The sequence below is a fragment of the Heterodontus francisci genome, chromosome 29, assembly GCF_036365525.1.
Source record: "Heterodontus francisci isolate sHetFra1 chromosome 29, sHetFra1.hap1, whole genome shotgun sequence".
Taxonomy (NCBI): domain Eukaryota; kingdom Metazoa; phylum Chordata; class Chondrichthyes; order Heterodontiformes; family Heterodontidae; genus Heterodontus; species Heterodontus francisci.
Genome location: NC_090399.1, coordinates 13,228,462 through 13,249,545, shown reverse-complemented (window position 1 = coordinate 13,249,545; position 21,084 = coordinate 13,228,462). Strand labels below are relative to the sequence as shown.

Here is a 21,084-nt window from a genome sequence, read left to right as displayed (position 1 = left end):
TACTGGGTTAACGGTAGGGTTCTTGGGCATGTGGAGGAGCAGAGAGACCTTGGGGTCTATGTGCATAGATCGTTGAAAGTTGCAACTCAAGTGGATAGGGCTGTGAAGAAGGCATATGGGGTGTTAGCGTTCATTAGCAGAGGGATTGAATTTAAGAGCCGTGAGGTGATGATGCAGCTGTACAGGACCTTGGTAAGGCCTCATTTGGAGTACTGTGTGCAGTTCTGGTCGCCTCATTTTAGGAAGGATGTGGAAGCCTTGGAGAGGGTGCAGAGGAGATTTACCAGGATGTTGCCTGGAATGGAGAATAAGTCTTACGAGGAAAGGCTGAACATTCTAGGCCTCTTCTCATTAGAACGGAGAAGGATGAGGGGTGACATGATAGAGGTTTATAAGATGATCAGGGGAATAGATAGGGTAGACAGTCAGAAACTTTTTCCCCGGGTGGAGCAAAGCGTTACAAGGGGTCATAAATTTAAGGTGAAGGGTGGGAGATATAAGGGGGATGTCAGGGGAAGGTTCTTTACCCAGAGAGTGGTCGGGGCATGGAATGCCTTGCCCGGGGAAGTTGTTGAGTCAGAAACTTTAGGGACTTTCAAACGGCTTTTAGATAGGTATATGGATAAAGGAGAATGATGGGGTATAGATTAAATTGTCCTTGACAGAGGACAAAGGATCGGCACAACATCGTGGGCCGAAGGGCCTGTTCTGTGCTGTATTTTCTATGTTCTATGTTCTATGTCATCATGTAATATCACTTGTTCCTTTGATATGTGACCTATTGTAAAACTCACAGACTACAAGCAATAGCCAAAGAAAACATTTTTTTAAATTAAACTTTACACTAGAACATATCCATAATTACAAATAATTACTGCAGGATCCACATCTAAATACATCTCAATCTGTCGGGCTACGCCCACAACTCCTTGTTCATGTGTGACGCGACATCACTGCCTCCGATAACCTTCACTTACAGCTCTTTAAGGTGATCCACTCTTTAAGGCCGTGCCATACTATTCCTCCCCACCCCTCTGCAGTCCCTTGCCCATTGGTGCCATTGCCTGGACTGCACTCCATCAAGGTGTCGTTGTACCCAGCAGTCTGAAATGCTGAGTGCTGGTTTGAGAATGGCACACACCCTGAAGACTCCAGCACTTCTTGCCTCTTCCTACTCTTCCGGATGGTCACCCAACTATTAACCTGAACCCTCTCTTCCTGTGATCTGGCAATCTCCTATAACGTACGATCCAGGAAAATCTCAGCCTCCTTGATTTTCTGCAGTGACATCAGCTGCACCTTCAGCTCGGAAAACCTGAGCTCACGTTCAAGCAGCAGGAGACACTTCCGACACATGAAGTGTCCTGAAGTTCCCACATGCACAGGAATTGTAAACAACATGTCTCGGCTGCCCATCCACGATATAAAATTTAAAAAAAAAACTCTACTCCCTCTTTTAGAATCCAGTTAGTACCTTGTTTAAACTATTAATTTTAATTAATGCCTCTAGACTTTAGCTCTCAAGTCTTGCTGTCTTCCACTCCCTCTCTCAAACCAGTCCCTGTTTTTAAAAAGATAGCAGAACAGCACCTCCTCCTTCAAGCACCAAATTCCCTCACTCACCAAATTCCTCTGTAGAATGGGACTCTGTGCTTCTTACATGAGGAGATGTTCGTACAGGTGGCCAAAGGCTTGGTGAAAAGGGTGTATTTTAAGCAGCACCTTAAGCAATTCTAGGCACTGCTAGCAATGTAGGGTCTTGGAAATTGTAGATGCCTAAGAAGGCCAGAAATGAAGCAACGCAGAGATGTTGGAGGGTCGTAGGGCTGAAGGAGATTGCAGAGATAGGAAGGGGTGAGGCCAAGCCCCATTTTCCAAAGGCTGCAGGTGCTGAGGGACAGTTGAAACTTTCAAGACTGTAATCAAAATTTTTTTATTACTTAGTGGTATCAAGAGAAATGGATCAAAAATGGGCCAATGGAGTTGAGGTACAGATCAGCCAAGATGTAATTCAATGGCAGATCAGTTTTACTCCTGTTCCTATTATTCCTAAACCCAGAAATTTCAAATAAAAATTTCTGAAAAACGATCAAGAGAAAATAAATACATCTGGTCAAATCACATTTTCTATTAATAACATTTACAGCAGAAAATATTAGTTCCACAGTAATTTCTCTGGACTCATGATGTGTCAAAACAGAAATGAGACTTTATGAATTGACCTATTTCAAGAGTGAGGACTAATCCAGATAATAACAATGGTGATCTTATAAATGCATTAACGTCCCTGGGGAAATAATGCTTATTCAGCTGGATTTAACTTTCAATTTCCATACTTTGCCTATCGTCCCTATAGATTTTCACAGAATTTGGTAATTTTCAGATGAAGTGGTACAAGATCTAGAGCAAAAGAGTAAAAATTGTCAACTTACAGCTCAGAAACAAGCTCCAGTCCAACAGGTGCCATTGTTAGAGCTCCAAATCAGCCTCCCCCAACATTATATCATCTCATTCAATCAGCATACCCTTCTATTCTTTTCTCCCTCATGTACTTACCGAGCCTTCCCTTAAATGCATCAATGTTATTGGCCTCCACTATTACTTGGGTAGTCACTCCCTGGGTAAAGATTAGTAAAGAGTTATTTTAATCTTTGGTTAAAAACAAAAATACAGAATGTTATGACCTCAGTAGAGATTGCTAACTTTAAAACAAGAGATATGAACTTCCCAATGACCAATTAAGGAATCACACGACAAGATTTTACGTATTAAGACTTTTTCTATAACTAAGCTAAAAATCAACATTAACTAAACAGTACTTACTAGGTAGCTAATACATTAAATTACGGAGTAAGTTATTTTTCAATAACTAATTAACACACTTGAAAACCCCACATCGCATTTATACATTACACAGTGGTCTCATCAAAAAGGTATCTTTGCAGTTAAAAGTCCCAAACGCCTCCCAGTTACAATGGCTTGGATCTCCCAGTGTTCTTCTCAAAGCCAACATCCTCTTCGCTCACTTCTTCCATGCACATTCAACTGGAATTATGATAATAAGACGATCTCTCTGGTGAATCCGTTAGTCTTTCCTCCTCCGCAAACCTCAACTTTCAAACGGGCTTCAAATCTTAGTTGCCTTTTGCTGTATCAGTGATCTGAGAACAACTGTTTTTCTCTCTCTCAATCACATGAATCTGTGCAGCTCTGCTGTTCTTTCTTTCTTCCCTTCAGCCTCCAGACCGAGGAAAGCCTTTCAGGTTCGTCAAGATCACAAGTCAATGGTCATCTGTTTTTTACAATTCTCAGAGCTGGATTTTAAGAGCGGGCTGCCGATCTCAACGGCAAGCTGATAAAATGACAGCCCGCACCCTCGGGCCGCAGGCCAAAGAGCCGCCGCAATCTCAAGTGCGGTGACTTATTTAAATAGCCGGGGCGGCCCACCGCACCCATCCTCCAATCTCGCTGAGGGAGCAGGCTGTTCGTCCCCCAGCAATGGCAGCAGCTGCCTGTGTGCAGGCGTTGGTGCCATTTTTAAAAGGCTGCCAGCTCTGCTGGCACATTTAAATTATTAAAGAAGTGAACCCCAAAATTAAATAAATTTATAATGCCCCTTTCCCACCACCACCCCCCCCAAATAATAATTACAATAACTATTTGTCCTCCCCCACTCCCACAAATACACTTATCTATTACATCTGACCTTTGCCCCACCAAAACAGCACAAAGTTTGAAGGTCAACCCTTCCCACCATCCCCTACACCCATGACATTTATTTGACTCCATACCCCCCCTCCTCCCCTCAAACACTGAAAATCTTACCTTCGTCCCATCACCCCTCCCCAGTGTGGCTCCATGTTTCCCCAGGGATCGTGGCGGATCCTCAAGATCGCAACTAAGTCTATTTAAATGTATTCATTTTATTGATTTGAATATTTTAATTGAGGTCCCGCCGCCCAGCAGCAGGGGTGGGGAGGGGCCACCATAGATCTGCACCACCGGCGGCAGGATTGGGCTGGGCCCTCACGGGGTCGAGGCCCATGGCGGGCCTCATCCGGAGCCATCTTCAGGCTTTTGGTTCCCCAAAAACTGGCATGGGAATTAAGAGGCGGCGGCTTTCTGACAGGTTGCAGCTTTCCCACAACCTGGCATGTTTTACAAAACTGCAACACATCCTTGGAAAGACCTGGCCAATAAAAATGTCGACTTATAAGTGATTTGGTCTTCCAGATCCCCACATGTCCCGCTGCAGGAATTTCATGCACTATCCTTAAGAGTTCCATAAGAAGATAAGAAATAAGAGCAGGAGTGGGCCATTCGGTCCCTCAAGCCTGCTCTGCCATTCAATATGATCATGGCTGATCTGACACAGACCTCAACTACTCTTACGTGCCAGCTCCTCATAGATTTTTGAAATATTGGGGAGTTGAAGGCTATCTACCACCTCTTTAAATACTTTCGGTGATCTAGCCTCCACAACTCTCTGGGGTAGAGAATTCCAGACATTCACTACCCTCTGAGAGAAGAAATTCCTTCGTATCTCAGTTTTAAATGAGGGTCCCCTTATTCTGTAACTATGTCCCCCAGTTCGAGATTCCCCCACTAGTGGGAATATCTTCTCAACATCTACCCTGTCAAACCCCCTCAGCATCTTGTACGTTTCAATAAGATCACCCCTCATTCTTCTAAACTCTAATGAATAAAGGCCTAACCTGTTCTTAACAAGTCAATCCCTTCATCCCAGTAATCAGTCCAGTGAATCTCTTTTGAACTGCCTCCAATGCCAGTATATCCTTTCTTAAATACAGGGACTAAAACTCCAGGTGTGGCCTCACCAACAACCTGTACAGTTTAACAAGATTTCCCTATTTTTAAACTCCAACCCCCAAGCAATAAAGACTAAAATTCCATTTGCCTTCTTAATTACTTGCTGCACCTGCATGCTAACTTTTTGTGTTTCATGCACAAGAACACCCAGATCCCTCTGTGTTGCACTTTTTTTGGAGTCTCTCTTCATTTAAATAATAGTCTGCCTTTTGATTCTTCCCACCAAAGTGTTTGACCTCACACTTTCCTACATTAAACTCCATCTGCCAAGTTTTTGCCCACTCACGCAACCTATCTATATCCCCTTGCAGATTCCTTATGTCCTCATCAAAACATGCCCTCCCAACTATTTTTGTATCGGCAGCAAATTTGTATATATGACACTCTGCCCCCTCCTCCAAGTCATTAATATAGATCGTAAATAATTGAAGCCCTTGGACTGATCCTTGTGGCACTCCCTTAGTAATGCCTTTGTAACGTGAAAAAGACCCATTAATCCCAACTCTGTCTTCAGTGAGTTAACCAATCCTCAATCCATGTTAATACATTACCCCCAATACCATGAGCTACTATCTTGTACAATAATCTTTTACATGGCATCTTATCGAATGTCTTCTGGAAATCCAAATACACGACATCTACCGGTTCCCCTTTGTTATGACCGACCGCTCCTGTCAAAGCCCCCAATCAAAATATACGACTCTGATTGTGGTAGGACCAAGGCACTGTTAATTCAATCCCGTCGCTCCACAGATTGGCTGACATATCATTTAAAACTTTCCAAATTAAAGAAAGACCCAGCTGAATTGTACCATCTATTAACCCCCAAATGAGGCTAACCAAACAAGGTGTCTTTAAATCAACAAATTAACTCTTTAATTAGACAAACTAAATACTTAAACATTATGAAGATATAAACAACATTTTAAATAGAAAAGTTAGAGTTCTCAGAAATTTACAGTCCAATGTTGCTTGAAGTCCTCACGGAATGTTGCTTTCCTTCTCCAGTGAATTTCAACAATTAATGACTTGCGCTCCTTCAAATCTGGAATTAAAAAGCTAGTCTAATGATGGCCATGAAACCATTGTCGATTGTTGTAAAAACCCATCTGGTTCACTAATGTCCTTTAGGAAAGGAAATCTGCTGTCCTTACCTGGTCTATCTAGCCTACATGTGACTCCAGACCCACAGCAATGTGGTTAACTCTTACATGCCCTCTGAAATGGCCTAGTAAGCCACTCAGTTGTATCTAACCGCTAGGAAGTAAATAAAAAGGAATGAAACCAGACGGACCACCCGGCATCGACCTAGGCACCGGAAACGACAATGGCAAACCCAGCCTGTCGACCCTGCAAAGTCCTCCTTACTAACATCTGGGGGCTTGTGCCAAAGTTGGGAGAGCTGTCCCACAGACTAGTCAAGCAACAGCCTGACATAGTCATACTCACGGAATCATGCCTGACAGACAATGTCCCAGACACTGCCATCACCATCCCCAGGTATGTCCTGCCGGTTGGCAGGACAGACCCACCAGATGTGGTGGCACAGTGGTGTACAGTAGGGAGGGAGTTGCCCTGGGAGTCCTCAACATTGACTCTGGACCCCATGAAGCCTCATGGCATCAGATCAAACATGGACAAGGAAATCTCCTGCTGATTACCACCTACCACCCTCCCTCAGCTGATGAGTCAGTACTCCTCCATGTTGAACAGCACTTGGAGGAAGCACTGAGGGTGGCAAGGGCACAGAATGTACTCTGGGTGGGGGACTTCAATGTCCATCACCAAGAGTGGCTCGGACACACCACTACTGACCGAGCTGGCCGAGTCCTAAAGAACATATCTGCTATACTGGGTATGCGGAAGGTGGTGAGGGAACCAACAAGAGGGAAAAACATACCTGACCTTGTCCTCACCAATCTGCCTGCCGCAGATGCATCTGTCCATGACAGTATTGGTAGGAGTGACCACCGCACAGTCGTTGTGGAGACGATGTTCCGCCTTCACATTGAGGATACCCTCCATCATGTTGTGTGGCACTATCACCGTGCTAAATGGGATAGATTTCAAACAGATCTAGCAATGCAAAACTGGGCATCCATGAGGTGCTGTGGGCCATCAGCAGCAGCAGAATTGTACTCAACCACAATCAGTAACCTCATGGCCCGGCATATCCCCCACTCAATCATTACCAGCAAGCCAGGAGACCAACCCTGGTTCAATGAAGAGTGCAGGAGGGCATGCCAGGAGCAGCACAAGGCATACCTCAAAATGAGGTGTCAACCTAGTGAAGCTACAACACAGGACTATCTGCGTGCCAAACTGCATAAGCAGCATGCACTAGACAGAGCTAAGCGATCCCATAACCAACAGATCAGCTCCAAGCTCTGTAGTCCTGCCACATCCAGCCGTGAATGGTGGTGGATAATTAAACAACTAACTGGAGGAGGTAGCTCCACAAATATCCCCATCCTCAACGATGGGGGAACCCAGCACATCAGTAGGAAAGAAAAGGCTGAAGCATTTGCAACAATCTTCAGCCAGAAGTGCCGAGTTGATGATCCATCTCGGCCTCCTCCTGAAGTCCCCAGCATCACAGATGCCAGACTTCAGACAATTCAATTCACTCCCCGTGATATTAAGAAATGACTGAAGGCACTGATACTGCAAAGGCTATGGGCCCTGATAATATTCCAGCTATAGTACTGAAGACCTGTGCTCCAGAACTTGCCGCGCCACTAGCCATGCTTTTCCAGTACAGCTACAACACTGGGATCTACCCTGCAATGTGGAAAATTGCCCAGGTATGTCCTGTTCACAAAAAGCAGGACAAGTCCAACCTGTTCAATTACCGCCCCATCAGCCTACTCTCAATCATCAGTAAAGTGATGGAAAGTGTCATCAACAGTGCCATCAGGTTGCACTTGCTTAGCAATAACCTGCTCAGTGACGCTCAGTTTGGGGTCCGCCAGGGCCACTCAGCTCCTGACCTCATTACAGCCTTGGTTCAAACATGGACAAAAGAGCTGAACTCGAGGTGAGGTGAGAGTGACTGCCCTTGACATCAAGACAGCATTTGACCAAGTATGGCATCAAGGATCGCTAGCAAAACTAAGGTCAACGGGAATCAGGGGGAAAACCCTCTGCTGGCTGGAGTCATACCTCGTGCAAAGGAAGATGGTTGTGGTTGTTGGAGGTCAATCATCTCAGCTCCAGGACATCACTGCAGGAGTTCCTCAGGGTGGTGTCCTCGGTTCAACCATCTTCAGCTGCTTCATCAATGACCTTCCTTCAATCATAAGGTCAGAAGTGGGGATGTTCGCTGATGATTGCACAATGTTCAGCACCATTCGTGACTACTCAGATACTGAAGCAGTCCGTGTAGAAATGCAGCAAGACCTGGACAATACCCAGGCTTGGGATAATAAGTGGTAAGTAACATTCGCGCCACACAAGTGCCAGGCAATGACCATCTCCAACAAGAGAGAATCTAACCATCTCCCCTTGACATTCAATGGCATTACCATCGCTGAATCCTCCACTATCAACCTCCTAGGGGCTACCATTGACCAGAAATTGAACTAGAGTAGCCTTCTAAATACTGTGGTTACAAGAGCTGGTCAGAGGTTAGGAATCCTACGGCGAGTAACTCACCTCCTGACTCCCCAAACCTGTTCACCATCTACAAGTCACAAGTCAGGAGTGTGATGGAATACTCTCCACTTGCCTGGATGGGTGCAGCTCCAACAACACTCAAGAAGCTCGACACCATCCAGGACAAAGCAGCCCACTTGATTGGAACCCCATCTAAAAACATTCACTCCCTCCACCACCGATGCACAGTGGCAGCAGTGTGTATCATCTACAAGATGCACTGCAGCAATACACCAAGGCTCCTTCGACAGCACCATCCAAACCCGCGACCTCTACCAACTAGAAGGACAAGGGCAGCAAATGCATGGAAACACACTCACCTGCAAGTTCCCATCTAAGTCACACACCATCCTGACTTGGAACTATATCACAATTCCTTCACTGTCGCTGGGTCAAAATCCTGGAACTCCCTTCTTCACAGCACTGTGGGTGTACCTACCGCACATCGACTGCAGCGGTTCAAGAAGGCAGCTCATCACCACCTTCTCAAGAGCAATTAGGGATGGGCAATAAATACTGGCCAGCGACGCCCACATCCCATGAATGAATAAAAAAAAAATGGGATCAAGCTGACTTTAGAGTTTTTGAGGGATACAAGATTGTCACAGTCTAACTTCCCTTTCTTCATTGTAAGTTACCAGAGATCAGTGTTTTGGCTTGACTTTTTAGAATTTTGAGAGATAATAATTAAACAGACTAAATTCCTATTCCTTCAGTTTAAATGGCTGAGAGTTCTTTTGCAGGTGTGCTCATCACAGCTGTGTGTCCTCTGTCTGTGTGTTAGAACAAACTGTCTTCAACTAAAAGCCATTTTAAAACTGAATTGTAACTAATGTATCGCAATAGATTCACTCCCAGTGGCTGTATCTATGGCAACAAGAATGCACCCTTTGAATCGCAGTCTCCAAATGGCTGTTTCTAAGGCAACGAAAATGTACCTTCCTATTACTCCTGAGGCTTGCTGGTTCTTTAAGGCTTGCAAAGGATCAGTATTGTTTTAAGGCAAACCGCATATTCCCGAAAAAAGAACTACAGGACCATGACACCCTTTATCAACTCTGCTTGTTATATCCTCAAAGAACGCTCGCAAATTTGTCAAACATAATTTCCCTTTCACAAAACCATGTTGACTCTGATTGCGTTCAGCTTTTCTAAATGTTCTTCTATTTCTTTCTTAATGATGGACTCTAGCATTTTCCCAATGACTGATGTTAGGCTGACTGGCCTGTAGTTTCCTGCTTTTTGTCTCCCTCCCTTTTTGAACAGGGGCATCACATCAAGTTTTCCAATCCGTTGGTACACTCCCAGAATCCAGTGAGTTCTGGAATATTTCGACCAATGCCTCCACTATCTCTGCAGCCACTTCCTTCAGAACCCTTGGATGTAGGCCATCAGGTCCTCACGACTTGTCTGCCTTTATCCCATTAGTTTGTCAAATACTTTGTCCCTCGTGATAGAGATTGTTACAAGATCTTTCCTCCAATTAGCTCCTTGCTTATCTGATATCTGTGATATGTTTATAGTGTCCTCCACTGTGAAGACCAATGCAAAATATTGGTTTAAATTATCTGCCATTTCCCTGTTCCCCATTATCAATTCTCCAGTCGCATCTTCCAAGGGTCCCATGCTCACTTTAGCTACTCTCTTTCTTTTTACATACCCATAGAAGCTCCTGAAGTTTGTTTTTATATTTCTTGCCATTTACTTTCATAATCAATTTTCTCTCTATTAGGTTTTTAGTCATCCATTGCTGGTCCCAAAAAAAATCCCAAACCTCTGGCCTACCACTAGTTTTTGCTGCTTTGTATGTCTTAGTTTTTGATTGGATACACTCCTTGACTGCCTTTGTTAACCACGGGTGGTTCATCCTTCTCATCGAGTCCTTCTTTTTGACCGGGATAAATTTTTGCTGAGCGTTATGAAATATCTGCTTAACTGTCTGCCACTGCTCATCCACTGACCTTCTCCTTAGTCTATTTTCCCAGCTTACTTTAGACAACTCTTTCTTCATACCTCTGTATTTGTTTAAGTTGAGGACACTGGTTTGAGATCCGAGTTGCTTGCCCTCAAACTGAATTTAAAATTCTACCATGTTGTGATTGCTACCCTCTAGAGGCTCCTTAACTACGACATCTCTTATTAATCCTACCTCATTACACATTACTAGATCTAAAATAGCCTGTTCCCGGGTAGGTTCTGCAATGTATTGTTCCAAGCAACAATCCCTGATGCACTCTACAAATTCGTCTTCCATGTTACCTCTGCCAATCTGATTTGTCCAGTCAATATGCAGATTAAAATTACCCATGACAGTTGTAGCGCCCTTCTTACACACCTCCGTTATTTCTTGATTTATACTTTGTCCTACAGTGAGGCAACTCTTCAGGGGCCTATAGATAACTCCCACCCATCATTTCTTCAACTTGCTATTCTTTATTTCCACTCAAACTGATTCCACATCACGATCTATTGCACCTCTATCACTACTCACCACTGCACTGATACCTTCCTTTATTAACAAAGTTACCCCACCTCCTTTTCCTATTTGCCTATTTTTCCAGAACATCGAATACCCTTGAATATTAAGTTCCCAGTCTTGGTCACCCTGCAACCATGACTCTGTAATAGCTATCAAGTCATATTCATTGATATCTATTTGTGCCGTCAACTCATCTATCTTGTTACAAATGCTGCGTGCATTCAGATAAAGAGCCTTAAGCTTGGACTTTTTAAACCATTATTAATCATTCTGGTTCTAATATCTACTGCACTCTTCAGCTTATATTTTCTGCCCCTTCCTGCCGCACTTTGATTACCGTTCGCCTCTTCACTACCCTGCACTTCGGCTCTTTCGTTTCTTTGCTTTTTTAAACTTCCCTTCAATTGAACCCTCCCCCCACCACTAATTATTTTAAAATCCTATCTACAACCTTGGTTATATGATTCACCAGGACACTGGTCCTAGCATGGTTCAAATGAAGGCCATCCCAATGGAACATCTCTCTCTTTCTCCAGTACTGGTGCCAGTGCCCCATGAATCGGATCTCATTTCTCCCACACTAATCTTTTAGCCATGCACTTACCTCTCTACTCTTATTCACCCTATACCAATTTGCACGTGGCTCAGGTCATAATCTGGAGATTATTACCTTTGTGGTTTTGCTTTTTAATTTAGCCCCGAGCTACTCATAGTCCCTCAGTAGAACCTCTTACCTAGTGTCATTGGTACCTATGTGGACCACGACAATTGGATCCTTCCTCTCCCACTCCAACTTCCTCTCCAGCTCAGAAGAGATGTCATTAACCTTGGCACCAGGTAGGCAACACAGCCTTCGGGACTCTCTATCTTTGCTGCAGAGAACAGTATCGATTCCTCTAACTATGCTATCCCCTATTACTACTACATTTCTCTTTTCTCCCCCCACTTGAATGGCACTCTGAACCACGTTGCTGTGGTCAGTTCACTCACCCTCCCTACAGTCTGTGCCTTTGTCCACACCAGGAGCAAGAGCCTCGTACCTATTGGGTAAGGGCACTGGCTGAGGCTCGTCCAAAGCTAAATTCTGGATCCCCATACCTGCCTCCTATCAATCCCAGCGATACTTAGGCAATACCACTATTTGATGAACTATCGTCGATTCTTCTTCATCTGCAGGTCTGTGGGGAGGTCTCCACTTCCTCATCAGAATCCCATTTTTAATATAATAGCCTTCTGGAACTCCCTTTGCCTCAGCTTCAGTTAGAGCTGATTGTGCCACTTTATTTAACTCTGGATCGGCTTGTTGAGCCTTGATCAGAGAGACTTATTAAACATTTCCTTCCGATTAACCAAATCCTCAAAGAAAGTTTCAGATACTCGACGATCTGACTGTGATGCCAATTTTACCTCCTAAAATGGAACTTGTTTAGCCATTGCTCGGGTTACTACACATGAAGGAAAAGTTCCTGGAATCTTTTCCTGCAACTGTTCTGTCACTTCACTTGGTTTTTCTGTGACTACTGGAGAAGCTACTACCTTTGCTCTGGCCAAATCATTTCCCAGGAGTAGATCAGCTCCGTCTACTGGCAAACTAGGGACAACTCCTACAGTTACCGTTCCAGACACTAGGTCACATTCTAGGTGCACCCGATACAAAGGTATGGATATATGCTCCCCACCAATACCATTTACTAAAACCTTGGCATTCAGTGCGCTCTCCAGTGGAAATGTTATGCCTTCTCCAGCATCCCTAAGTATAACTATAGGCTTACCTGCCTCACTCAAGGGATAAGGATTTACTTTTCCTTTTGACAAGAATTCACTGTAACTCTTAGGTATCTTATTCACAACCCCTGCACTCACAGTGGTTTGTGTATTTAGCCTTACAGCTGCAGTCAGAGCTATCCTATGATCTGCTGTACTCTTGGTCAGGGACCCTTTCTCTACATTGACTTTGTGTACCCCAATATGTCCCAAGGGTTTACCCGCAACTTCTGGCATTCTGCACGAAGATGTCCCACCTTGTGACAATGGTAACATTTAGGCTTGTTGATCTCACTTCCACCCTCAGCATCTTCCTGTCTGGCCTGAGGAGGAGATCCCAGCTGTCCCTTCTTGTCCCCAGCTACTTGTCTTCCTTACACCCTTCCGCCTTCTATCCTTTTTGGGTTTGTAGGGGTGACAGACAAAGGGTTTGGGCTTCTAAACAAGCTTGCAATCATCAGCAATTTCTGCTGCCTGTCTGGCAGTTGATACCTTCTGGTTCTCTACGTGGGTTCTTACTAACAGAGGGAGTGAATTTTTAAATTCTTCCAGAAGAATTTGTTCCCCAAGATTCTCATACTTGGCCTCTAACTCTAGTGCCCATATCCAATGGACAAAATTAATTTGCTTTACCCTCTCAAATTCTATACAAGTCTGCCCAGACATTCTCCGGAGGTCCCGAAATTTCTGCCTGTACACTTCAGTGACTAACTCATGCACAGCATGAATAGCCTTTTTTTGCCATCTCATCATCTGCAGAAGCCTCATCAGAAAGTATGGCACAAACTTCATGAGCTCTGCCCATTAACTTGCATTGCATAAGCAATGTCCAGCATTTATTTGGCCACTTCATCTGCCTGGCTATCATTTCAAAACAAATGATTTTTTTTTGTTCAGGGAATACGGGACTCACTGGCTAGGCCAGCATTTGTTGCCCATCACTAATTGCCCTGGAGAAGGTGGTGATGAGCCACTTTATTGAACCGTTGCTGTCCATGTAGTACACCCATAGTGCTGTTAGGAAGGATGTTCCAGGATTTTGACTCAGCGACAGTGAAGGAATGGTGATATAGTTCCAAGTCAGGATGGTGTGTTTCTTGGAGAACTTGTAGGTGCTGTTGTTCCCATGAATCTGCTGCCCTTGGCCTTCAAGGTGGTAAAAGTCGCCCGCCGGTTTGGAAGTTGCTGTCGAAGGATCCTTGGTAATTTGCTGCAGTGCATCTTGCAGATGGTACACACTGCTGCCACTGTGCTTTGGTGGTGGAGGGAGTGAATGTTTGTGGATGGGGTGACAATCAAGAGGGCTGCTTTGTCTTGGATGGTGTCGAGTTTCTTGAGTGTTGTTGGAGCTGCACCCATCCAGGGTGACTTGTGCCCTGTAGATGGTGGACAGGCATTGGGGAGTCTTTCTCTTTCTTATTCCTCAAGTTCAAGTTTTTTTCTTTGTGAATTCTCTTTCAAGTTCAAGTTTTTTCAATTATATTGCTTTTTCTTATTCTTAGTTAAGTTCAAGCTGCCTCATCTGTAAGCGAATTTTAGCCAATTCTCCTGCACTACCCTCTGGTTTGCTTTCTTCTTCCAATAGCAAATGTTGTGTTATTACTTCAATTACGTCTGCTTTTTTAGCTCCTGGTTTTAGCTCTAACACCAACAGTTCTGCCAAATCCTTTAGTTTAAGCATGGTTAAGTGTCTCAAATCACTCAGGGATACATCCCCCTTCTCCAGAAAAGTCGCAGCAACTGTTATAAAGATGTCATGGTAGAGTAAACCTTAATCTACTGCACACAATACAGTTTTTTTATTTTTATTCTTTTCAATTATTTTTACTCCACTTACAATTGTACGTTGTCGGTGTTGGGTTTATCCCACAAAAAGCCCCCAATTATATGTTGCAACCAAGGTGGGAGGAGTTCACTGTTTATTCTCGTTCCACTTCTCCATGGGTTACAACATATATTTAAATGTTTTCCCACTTACCCATACGGTCAATCATAGACTTTATTTTTATCCCAGAATAAAACACACCAACCAGGTTTCTTTAATAAACAACTAAATTATCAGATTATAAAACAAGTCTTAGCCAGTAATGAAGTGACGCATCAACACACAGATTGAAATATTAAAGTTCCCCTTTTTCCCTTCGCCCATCATACACACACACACACACACACACAGGTTAACCGGAAAAATAAAGGGATATGCGTTTTAGAGCTCAATTACAAAAAAAATACAAAATAACACTTGGACGAATACTTGCTCATTCTTGAAGAAAAAGAATATATGGAAAGATGTCCTTTATTTTGGTTTAGTGTCCCAAATGCTTATTGACGGCTGTCACTGGGATCTTCCTAGAACAGTTCTTTCAGGCAACGTTGAAGATCAGTTTGGGTTGGCTTCCAGGAAATCTAGCAACAGAGGTTTCGGACACAGGCCTTACAGGAGAAATGCAGCAGTTTAGTCTGCTTCTTATACTTGCTTCTTATCTTCATTAGAAATAGAAAACTGGCAGTTTTGTTTCCAAAGAGCTGAAACAGACTGAGTTGAGGTGGCTTGTTCTTCTTGGCAATGTGACTAACTCCTTTTGAAACCACTGGTCGTCCCCAATTGCCTTTTGTAGCAATTCAAAGTGAAAACAAAACATTCCAGAAATCAAGCCTTCTGACCTCTTTAAATCTTGACCTGTCACTTCTCTGTAAACATCTTCCCCAAGTCAAAAACAACCCTGCTGGGTAATTATTTGCCTTCTAGTAATTGTTTACAATTCAAACCTCTCAGTGACCCTTGTTAAAATAAACACATCCATGGATTCCTTTTCAGTTTTAACATACATTCTCAAAATTTAACCAAAAAAAAGAGCACTTGTAGCATGATCACTTTGTCTCCTACATTGTATCCTTCATGCAAAGGACTGTGAGGAGGGAGACAAAATGTCTGCACATGTCCCAGCAAGAACCAAGACCCAGGAGGTTTAAAGGAACTGCTTGTTCTTTTCAGCAAGCAGAGAAATACTGCTCACTATGTTTGAATCACTGAGTGACTGTCATGGGACAAGCCCCCTCCCCATCTGTGGTTTTAAGCTAGTGTTTTTCTCGGCACCAGAGCAGCAACTGGACTGACATGAGAAGACCTTATGCTTTCAAATCCTGCTTGTTGACTGACCACCTTTGCATACTCTGGCTACAATCAGAATCCTATTGGAGGAAGTCATCTGCATTGCTATCTCCAAGAGACCTACTGAACCAGTCATCTACCTCTAAAAAAAAAACTAAAAGCCTCAGGATCATTGAATTTAGCTAGAGGCCAGCTGAATCACCAAACTTTGCAGACTGTATACCTTTTTATTTTTATGGACTCTAATTCAACCAATCTACCCTTCCCCACTCTAACCTCTTGTGTCCGTGTAACCTTCTGGTGTGTAATTTGATTTACAGTAAAATTATCCACTTTTTGTTAACTCAAGAAAACCAGTCCAATTGGTTCTTGTTGTGATCATAGCATTGCAATCAAACACCTATTGAACAGACCAGTACATCCACTTTAAGAAAGAGAAGGAAAAGAGGGAAGCCCTTTGACCTGTCATTTGAACGTAACATCTGGAAAACACCGCCTGAAATGGCGATGGAATCGCAAATACCTAAAAGAGAATCAGATAAATTGGAGAAAAGGGAACGGAGGATTAATTGGAAAGCTCTTTTAGACCCCGCCGACAGAATGTGAAAATTAATTCTGGTCTTTAGCTCATGTAAGAAATGTGTGAGTGGCTCTGAAAAGAGCCTTTTGTGTTCAGATGCTTCGCCGCTCCTGTGCCGTCTACCTCCTCTTCCCCGCCCGCTGTTTACGCCCCACAGGCCTGGATGCCGCCGGCCGCTTGGGGGCTTTTCTCGGCTTGGCCGCCGCCCCCTTCCGGGGGCTCTTGGCCGGCGGTTTCTTGGCACGTTTGTGGGCGGCAGGCTTGGCCGCCGCTCTCTTCGGGGCCGCTTTCTTGGCCTTCGGCACTTTCCTCCTGGCCCCTCCTTTGACGCCGTCCTCGGCCTCTCCTTCCTCCCGTTTCCCCTCCTGCTCCTCCTCCGGGTCCGGGTGGACGGACGCCGAGGACGTGCCGGCGCCGCTCTCGGCCGGGGAGCCCTTGTTTGCCAAGGTGCTGGCCGACTGGTTGGGCCGGGCGCCGCCCTTCTCCGGCTCGTAGGCGGAGGCCGAGATGGTCTTTTTCAGGCCGCCCAGCTTGGCGACCTGGCGCTCCTTGGTGGCGGCCACCGCCTCCAGGATCTGCTCGGCCACCGCGGCCGCGGCGCCTTTCTGCGGCCGGTAGGCGGCCTTCTTCTTGGTGGCCAAGGCCTGAACCGGCGCAGCAACATCGGGAACAACAGGTGCGGGGACATCCGCTTTAGCGGGGACGCTTTCGGCCATCAGACAACTAAGAGTCCGCTGCCGCCGTCGCGCTAAAGTTGTAACGGAGCCGCGGCGGCGACGTTTTATATAAAGAGGGAAAGCGGACGCGATCGAGGCAACCGGTCGTTGGCCCCGCCCCTGCCTCCAGGCCACGCCCCCTGAATTGGGCCCCGCCTGCCTTCGCCCCGCCCACCAGTTTTGTCTCCCTCTCTGACCTTGCATTTCTCTTGTCCCTTTTACCACCTCCGGAGATCCCAAAGCGCTGCACAGCCATTGTCGTCCTTATTGCAATGTCGCAAATTAAGCCTGATTTTATTTCCTGCAGAAGCAATGATTCTGAAATTCGACGAATGCCCAATGCCTGCCTCAAAAAACAAAGTAACTTGACCTCGGTTAAGCTAAATCAGAGGAAAAATGTTTTCACCCAGAGGGTGGTGATGGTCTGGAACTCGGCCTGAAAGGGTAGTTGAGGCAGAGACACTCAACCCGATCAAAAGGAGTCTGGATATGCACCTCAAGTGCCGTAATCTGCAGAGTTTACGGACCAAATGCTGGAAGGTGGGATTAGAATAGGTGGATCGTTTTTCAACTAGCACAGACACGATGGGCCAAGTGGCCTCTTTCTGTGCCTTAAACTTTGTATGATTCTATGAAATCAATGTTTGATGAATCACAAAGCCTCTGGGTTGGCAGGTCTTTTTGTTGATAAGTGACATGCAGAATCAGAGAAAGACTTGCATTTTATATAAAGAACCAGACTTGCATTTATAAAGCACCTTGCCTTAACACAGAACAGTCAACGTGCTTTACAGACAAAGGAGTGGAGTCAATGTTTCAATGTGGCAAAGCAGCTTCCCTCTGTGATGTCCTCCAGACTGGAGTGAGGTTTAGCCAAGTTTAGTATTGGAGATGAGGCAAAGACAGAGAGACAAAGACTGCAGGCTGCCGAACATAAAGGCTTCTTCTTTATTCTGTTTTACTTTCACTTTCCCTTTGTTGGCATGTGTGGTCTGCAGCAGCTCCAAATGTAAACAATGTACAATGCAATTGCAATTTCAAAGCACAACAACACTGCACACTCCTTCGTCAAATCTCCCTTTGCTAATTCTGGAAGTTGAATCCAGTGATCCTTACATTATCAAAAATGATGAAAGAATAGGGGGTTGTGGAATGGACAGGGATCTAAAGAAAGATATTATGAGGAATGAAGAGCTGGTTTTTAAAGAGGGCCTTAAATAGGGAGTGGGTGCTGGAGGAATTGGTGAGGATACACCAGAGTGTTGGCCTTATCCACCTTAAGAAAAGGCCATCAATAGTGGGGCAAGGGGAGTTGGGGCATGCACAAGAGGCTGGATTGAGAGGAACAGTTAGTTTGGAGGGTAGTTGTAGAGTTGGGGGAGAGATGAGACCAAAGAGGGATTTAAGCACAATTGTGATCTGCAACAGAAAGAATTTCTTTCATTACTTTGGTTATGGTCGTTTTGTGATGTGACAAAGAATCCTTATTGAAGGGATTCAAAGCAGAATGGGTAATTTTTATATACTCCTTAAGTAACATGTATTTCATAGACATTAAAGATTAACCTCTTTATGTTTTCCTGGAATCCTTGTAGTAGCTCCTTCTGACTAATGAGTCCAGAAAACCTTCAGGAAACATGCCATAGATGATAGAATCCCAGAACATCTGACTTTATGGGACCAGAGAATGCAATGCCAATGAAGTGACTTGAGGATAAAGTAGACAGTGATGAAAATGGCTTTGGTTGAAGGTTATATATAATAACTTGTGTAGAAGCATTGATTCCCATTATAGCCTGCCCCAAAGGTTCCTGCAGTTGCCATGAAAGATTCATAAACTGTAATCATCATTCATCAGGACAACCTAAAATATACAGCCACGCAATCATTGGAATAAGTGCCAGCTGAATATTCACCTATATCAAATATGTAGTTATCAAGCTGCTGCTACATCTATTGCAGGATTTTGCCAGACAAAGATAAGGGTGATCAAAACATCAAACCAGTTGTTTGCAGACAGGAAAAGTCACCGGAATGGATTTGGTGGCAATCTGTGCTTAAGAGGGCAACTGATATTTTTTTACGAGGATGGATTGCGTTAGTGTCAGATTTCATATATTTTCAATTATCAGCCAATTCCTACTGTGGCAATGCATAAGGTCTCTAAAGGACTATTACACTTATTCTGCTGCTGTCCCAAAGTTATAAAATCTTAAGCAGCCTCCAATTCTGCTCTGCCCAGTAAACATTGGGACTCCTCTTGAGCATCTTCTAGCTACACAGGTAATGATAAAGACAATAAGTCACTTCTGGGAGTGGTGTATGGGCCCCCTAACAGTAACCACGCAGTAAGATAGGGTATAAAGGAAGAAATAATGGGTGCTTGTCAGAAAGGTACAATCATGGGGGATTTTAATCTACATATAGACTGGAAAAATCAGATGGGCAAAGGTAGCCTGGATGAGGAGTTCAGAGAATGTTCTCGGGATAGTTTCTTAGAACAGCACGTTCTGGAGCCAACCAGAGAGCAGGTTACATAGACTTGGTATTGTGCAATGAGGTAGGATTAATTAATGACCTCATAGTGGAGACACCCCTAGGCAGCAGTGATCATAATATGATTGAATTTTACATTCAGTTTGAGGGAAAGAAGAGTGAGTCTATGACTAGTATTTTAAACTTAAATATGGGCAAATATGAGGGCATGAAAGCAGAGCTAACAAAAGTGAATTGGCAAACTACGTTAAGGAATAGGTCAATAGAGGTACAGTGGCAGACATTTAAGGTGATATTTCAGAATGCACAGAATAGATACATTCCAACGATAAAGAAAAATTCCAAGGATGGGATCCACCATCCATGGTTAACTAAAACAGTTAAAGATCGTATTCAACTTAAAGAAAAAGCATATAATTGTGCAAAGATGGGTGGCAGGTTAGAAGATTGGACAGAATATAAAAAAACAGCAAAAAACAACTAAAAGATTAATAAGGAGGGAAAAATTAGAGTATAAGAGAAAGTGTGTGAGAAATATAAAAACATATAGTAAGAGTTTCTATAGATATTTTTAAAAACAAAGAGTGAACAAAGTGAGCATTGATCCTACAGAAAGTGAGTCTGGGGAATGAGTAATGGAAAATAAGGAGATGGCAGATGAATTGAACAGGTATTTTGCATCAGTCTTCACCATAAAGAGGATACTAGTAACATCCCAGAAATAGCTGTAAATGAGGAAATGGAAGGGATGGAGGAACTCAAGAAAATTACAATCACCAGGGAAGTGGTACTGAACAAATTGTTGGAGCTGCGGGCTGACAAGTCCCTGGGTCCCAATGAACTTCATCCTAGGATCTTAAAAGAAATAGCTAGTGAGATAGTTGATGCATTGGTTTTGATTTTCCAAAATTCCTGAGATTCGGGGAAGGTTCCATTCGATTGGAAAATAGCCAATGTAACTTATTTATTCAAAAAGGGAGGGAGACAGAAAGCAGGAAACTACAGGCCAATTAGCTTAACATCTGTCATAAGGAAAATGTTGGAAACTATTATTAAAGACATTATCGCAGGGCACTTAGAACAATTCAGGGTAATCAGGCAGAGTCAACATGGTTTTGTGAAAGGTAAATCATGTTTAACTAATTTATTGGAGTTCTTTGAAGAAGTCGCATGTGCCGTGGATAAAGGGGAACCGATGGATGTATTGTACTTAGATTTCCCGAAGGCATTTGACATGGTGCCACATCAGAGGTTATTGTGGAAAATAAAAGCTCATGGCATAGGGATAGTATATTGGCATGGATAGAAGATTGGCTAGCTAACAGGAAACAGAGAGTAGGCATAAATGGGTCATTTTCTGGTTGGCAAGATGTAACGAGTGGTGTGCCACGGGGATCAGTGCTGTGGCCTCAGAATTTTACAATTTATATAAATAACTTGGATGAAAGGGCCA

The 21,084-nt window shown here is 43.9% G+C and overlaps 1 protein-coding gene across 1 annotated transcript; it reads right to left on the bottom strand.

Annotated features, from left to right (window-relative positions):
• Positions 1 to 15,800: 15,800 nt before the first annotated feature.
• LOC137345688 (histone H1-like) lies at positions 15,801 to 17,135 on the bottom strand. The gene is made up of 3 exons (XM_068008953.1): positions 16,568 to 17,135; positions 16,253 to 16,362; positions 15,801 to 15,905 (listed from the first exon to the last, which is right to left on the bottom strand). The coding sequence occupies exons 1-3, from the start codon at positions 17,133 to 17,135 to the stop codon at positions 15,801 to 15,803; spliced, it is 783 nt and encodes a 260-aa protein (XP_067865054.1).
• Positions 17,136 to 21,084: the final 3,949 nt, after the last annotated feature.

Coding starts and splice junctions, on each gene's coding strand:
- LOC137345688 (XM_068008953.1), bottom strand. CDS start 17,135: ATGGCCGAAAGCGTCCCCGCTAAAGCGGATGTCCCCGCACCTGTTGTT. Junction 16,363..16,567: donor GGCATCCAGGCCTGTGGGGC/GTAAACAGCGGG, acceptor ATTCTCTTTTAG/GTATTTGCGATTCCATCGCC. Junction 15,906..16,252: donor TTCTTAAAGTGGATGTACTG/GTCTGTTCAATA, acceptor TTCTGATTGTAG/CCAGAGTATGCAAAGGTGGT.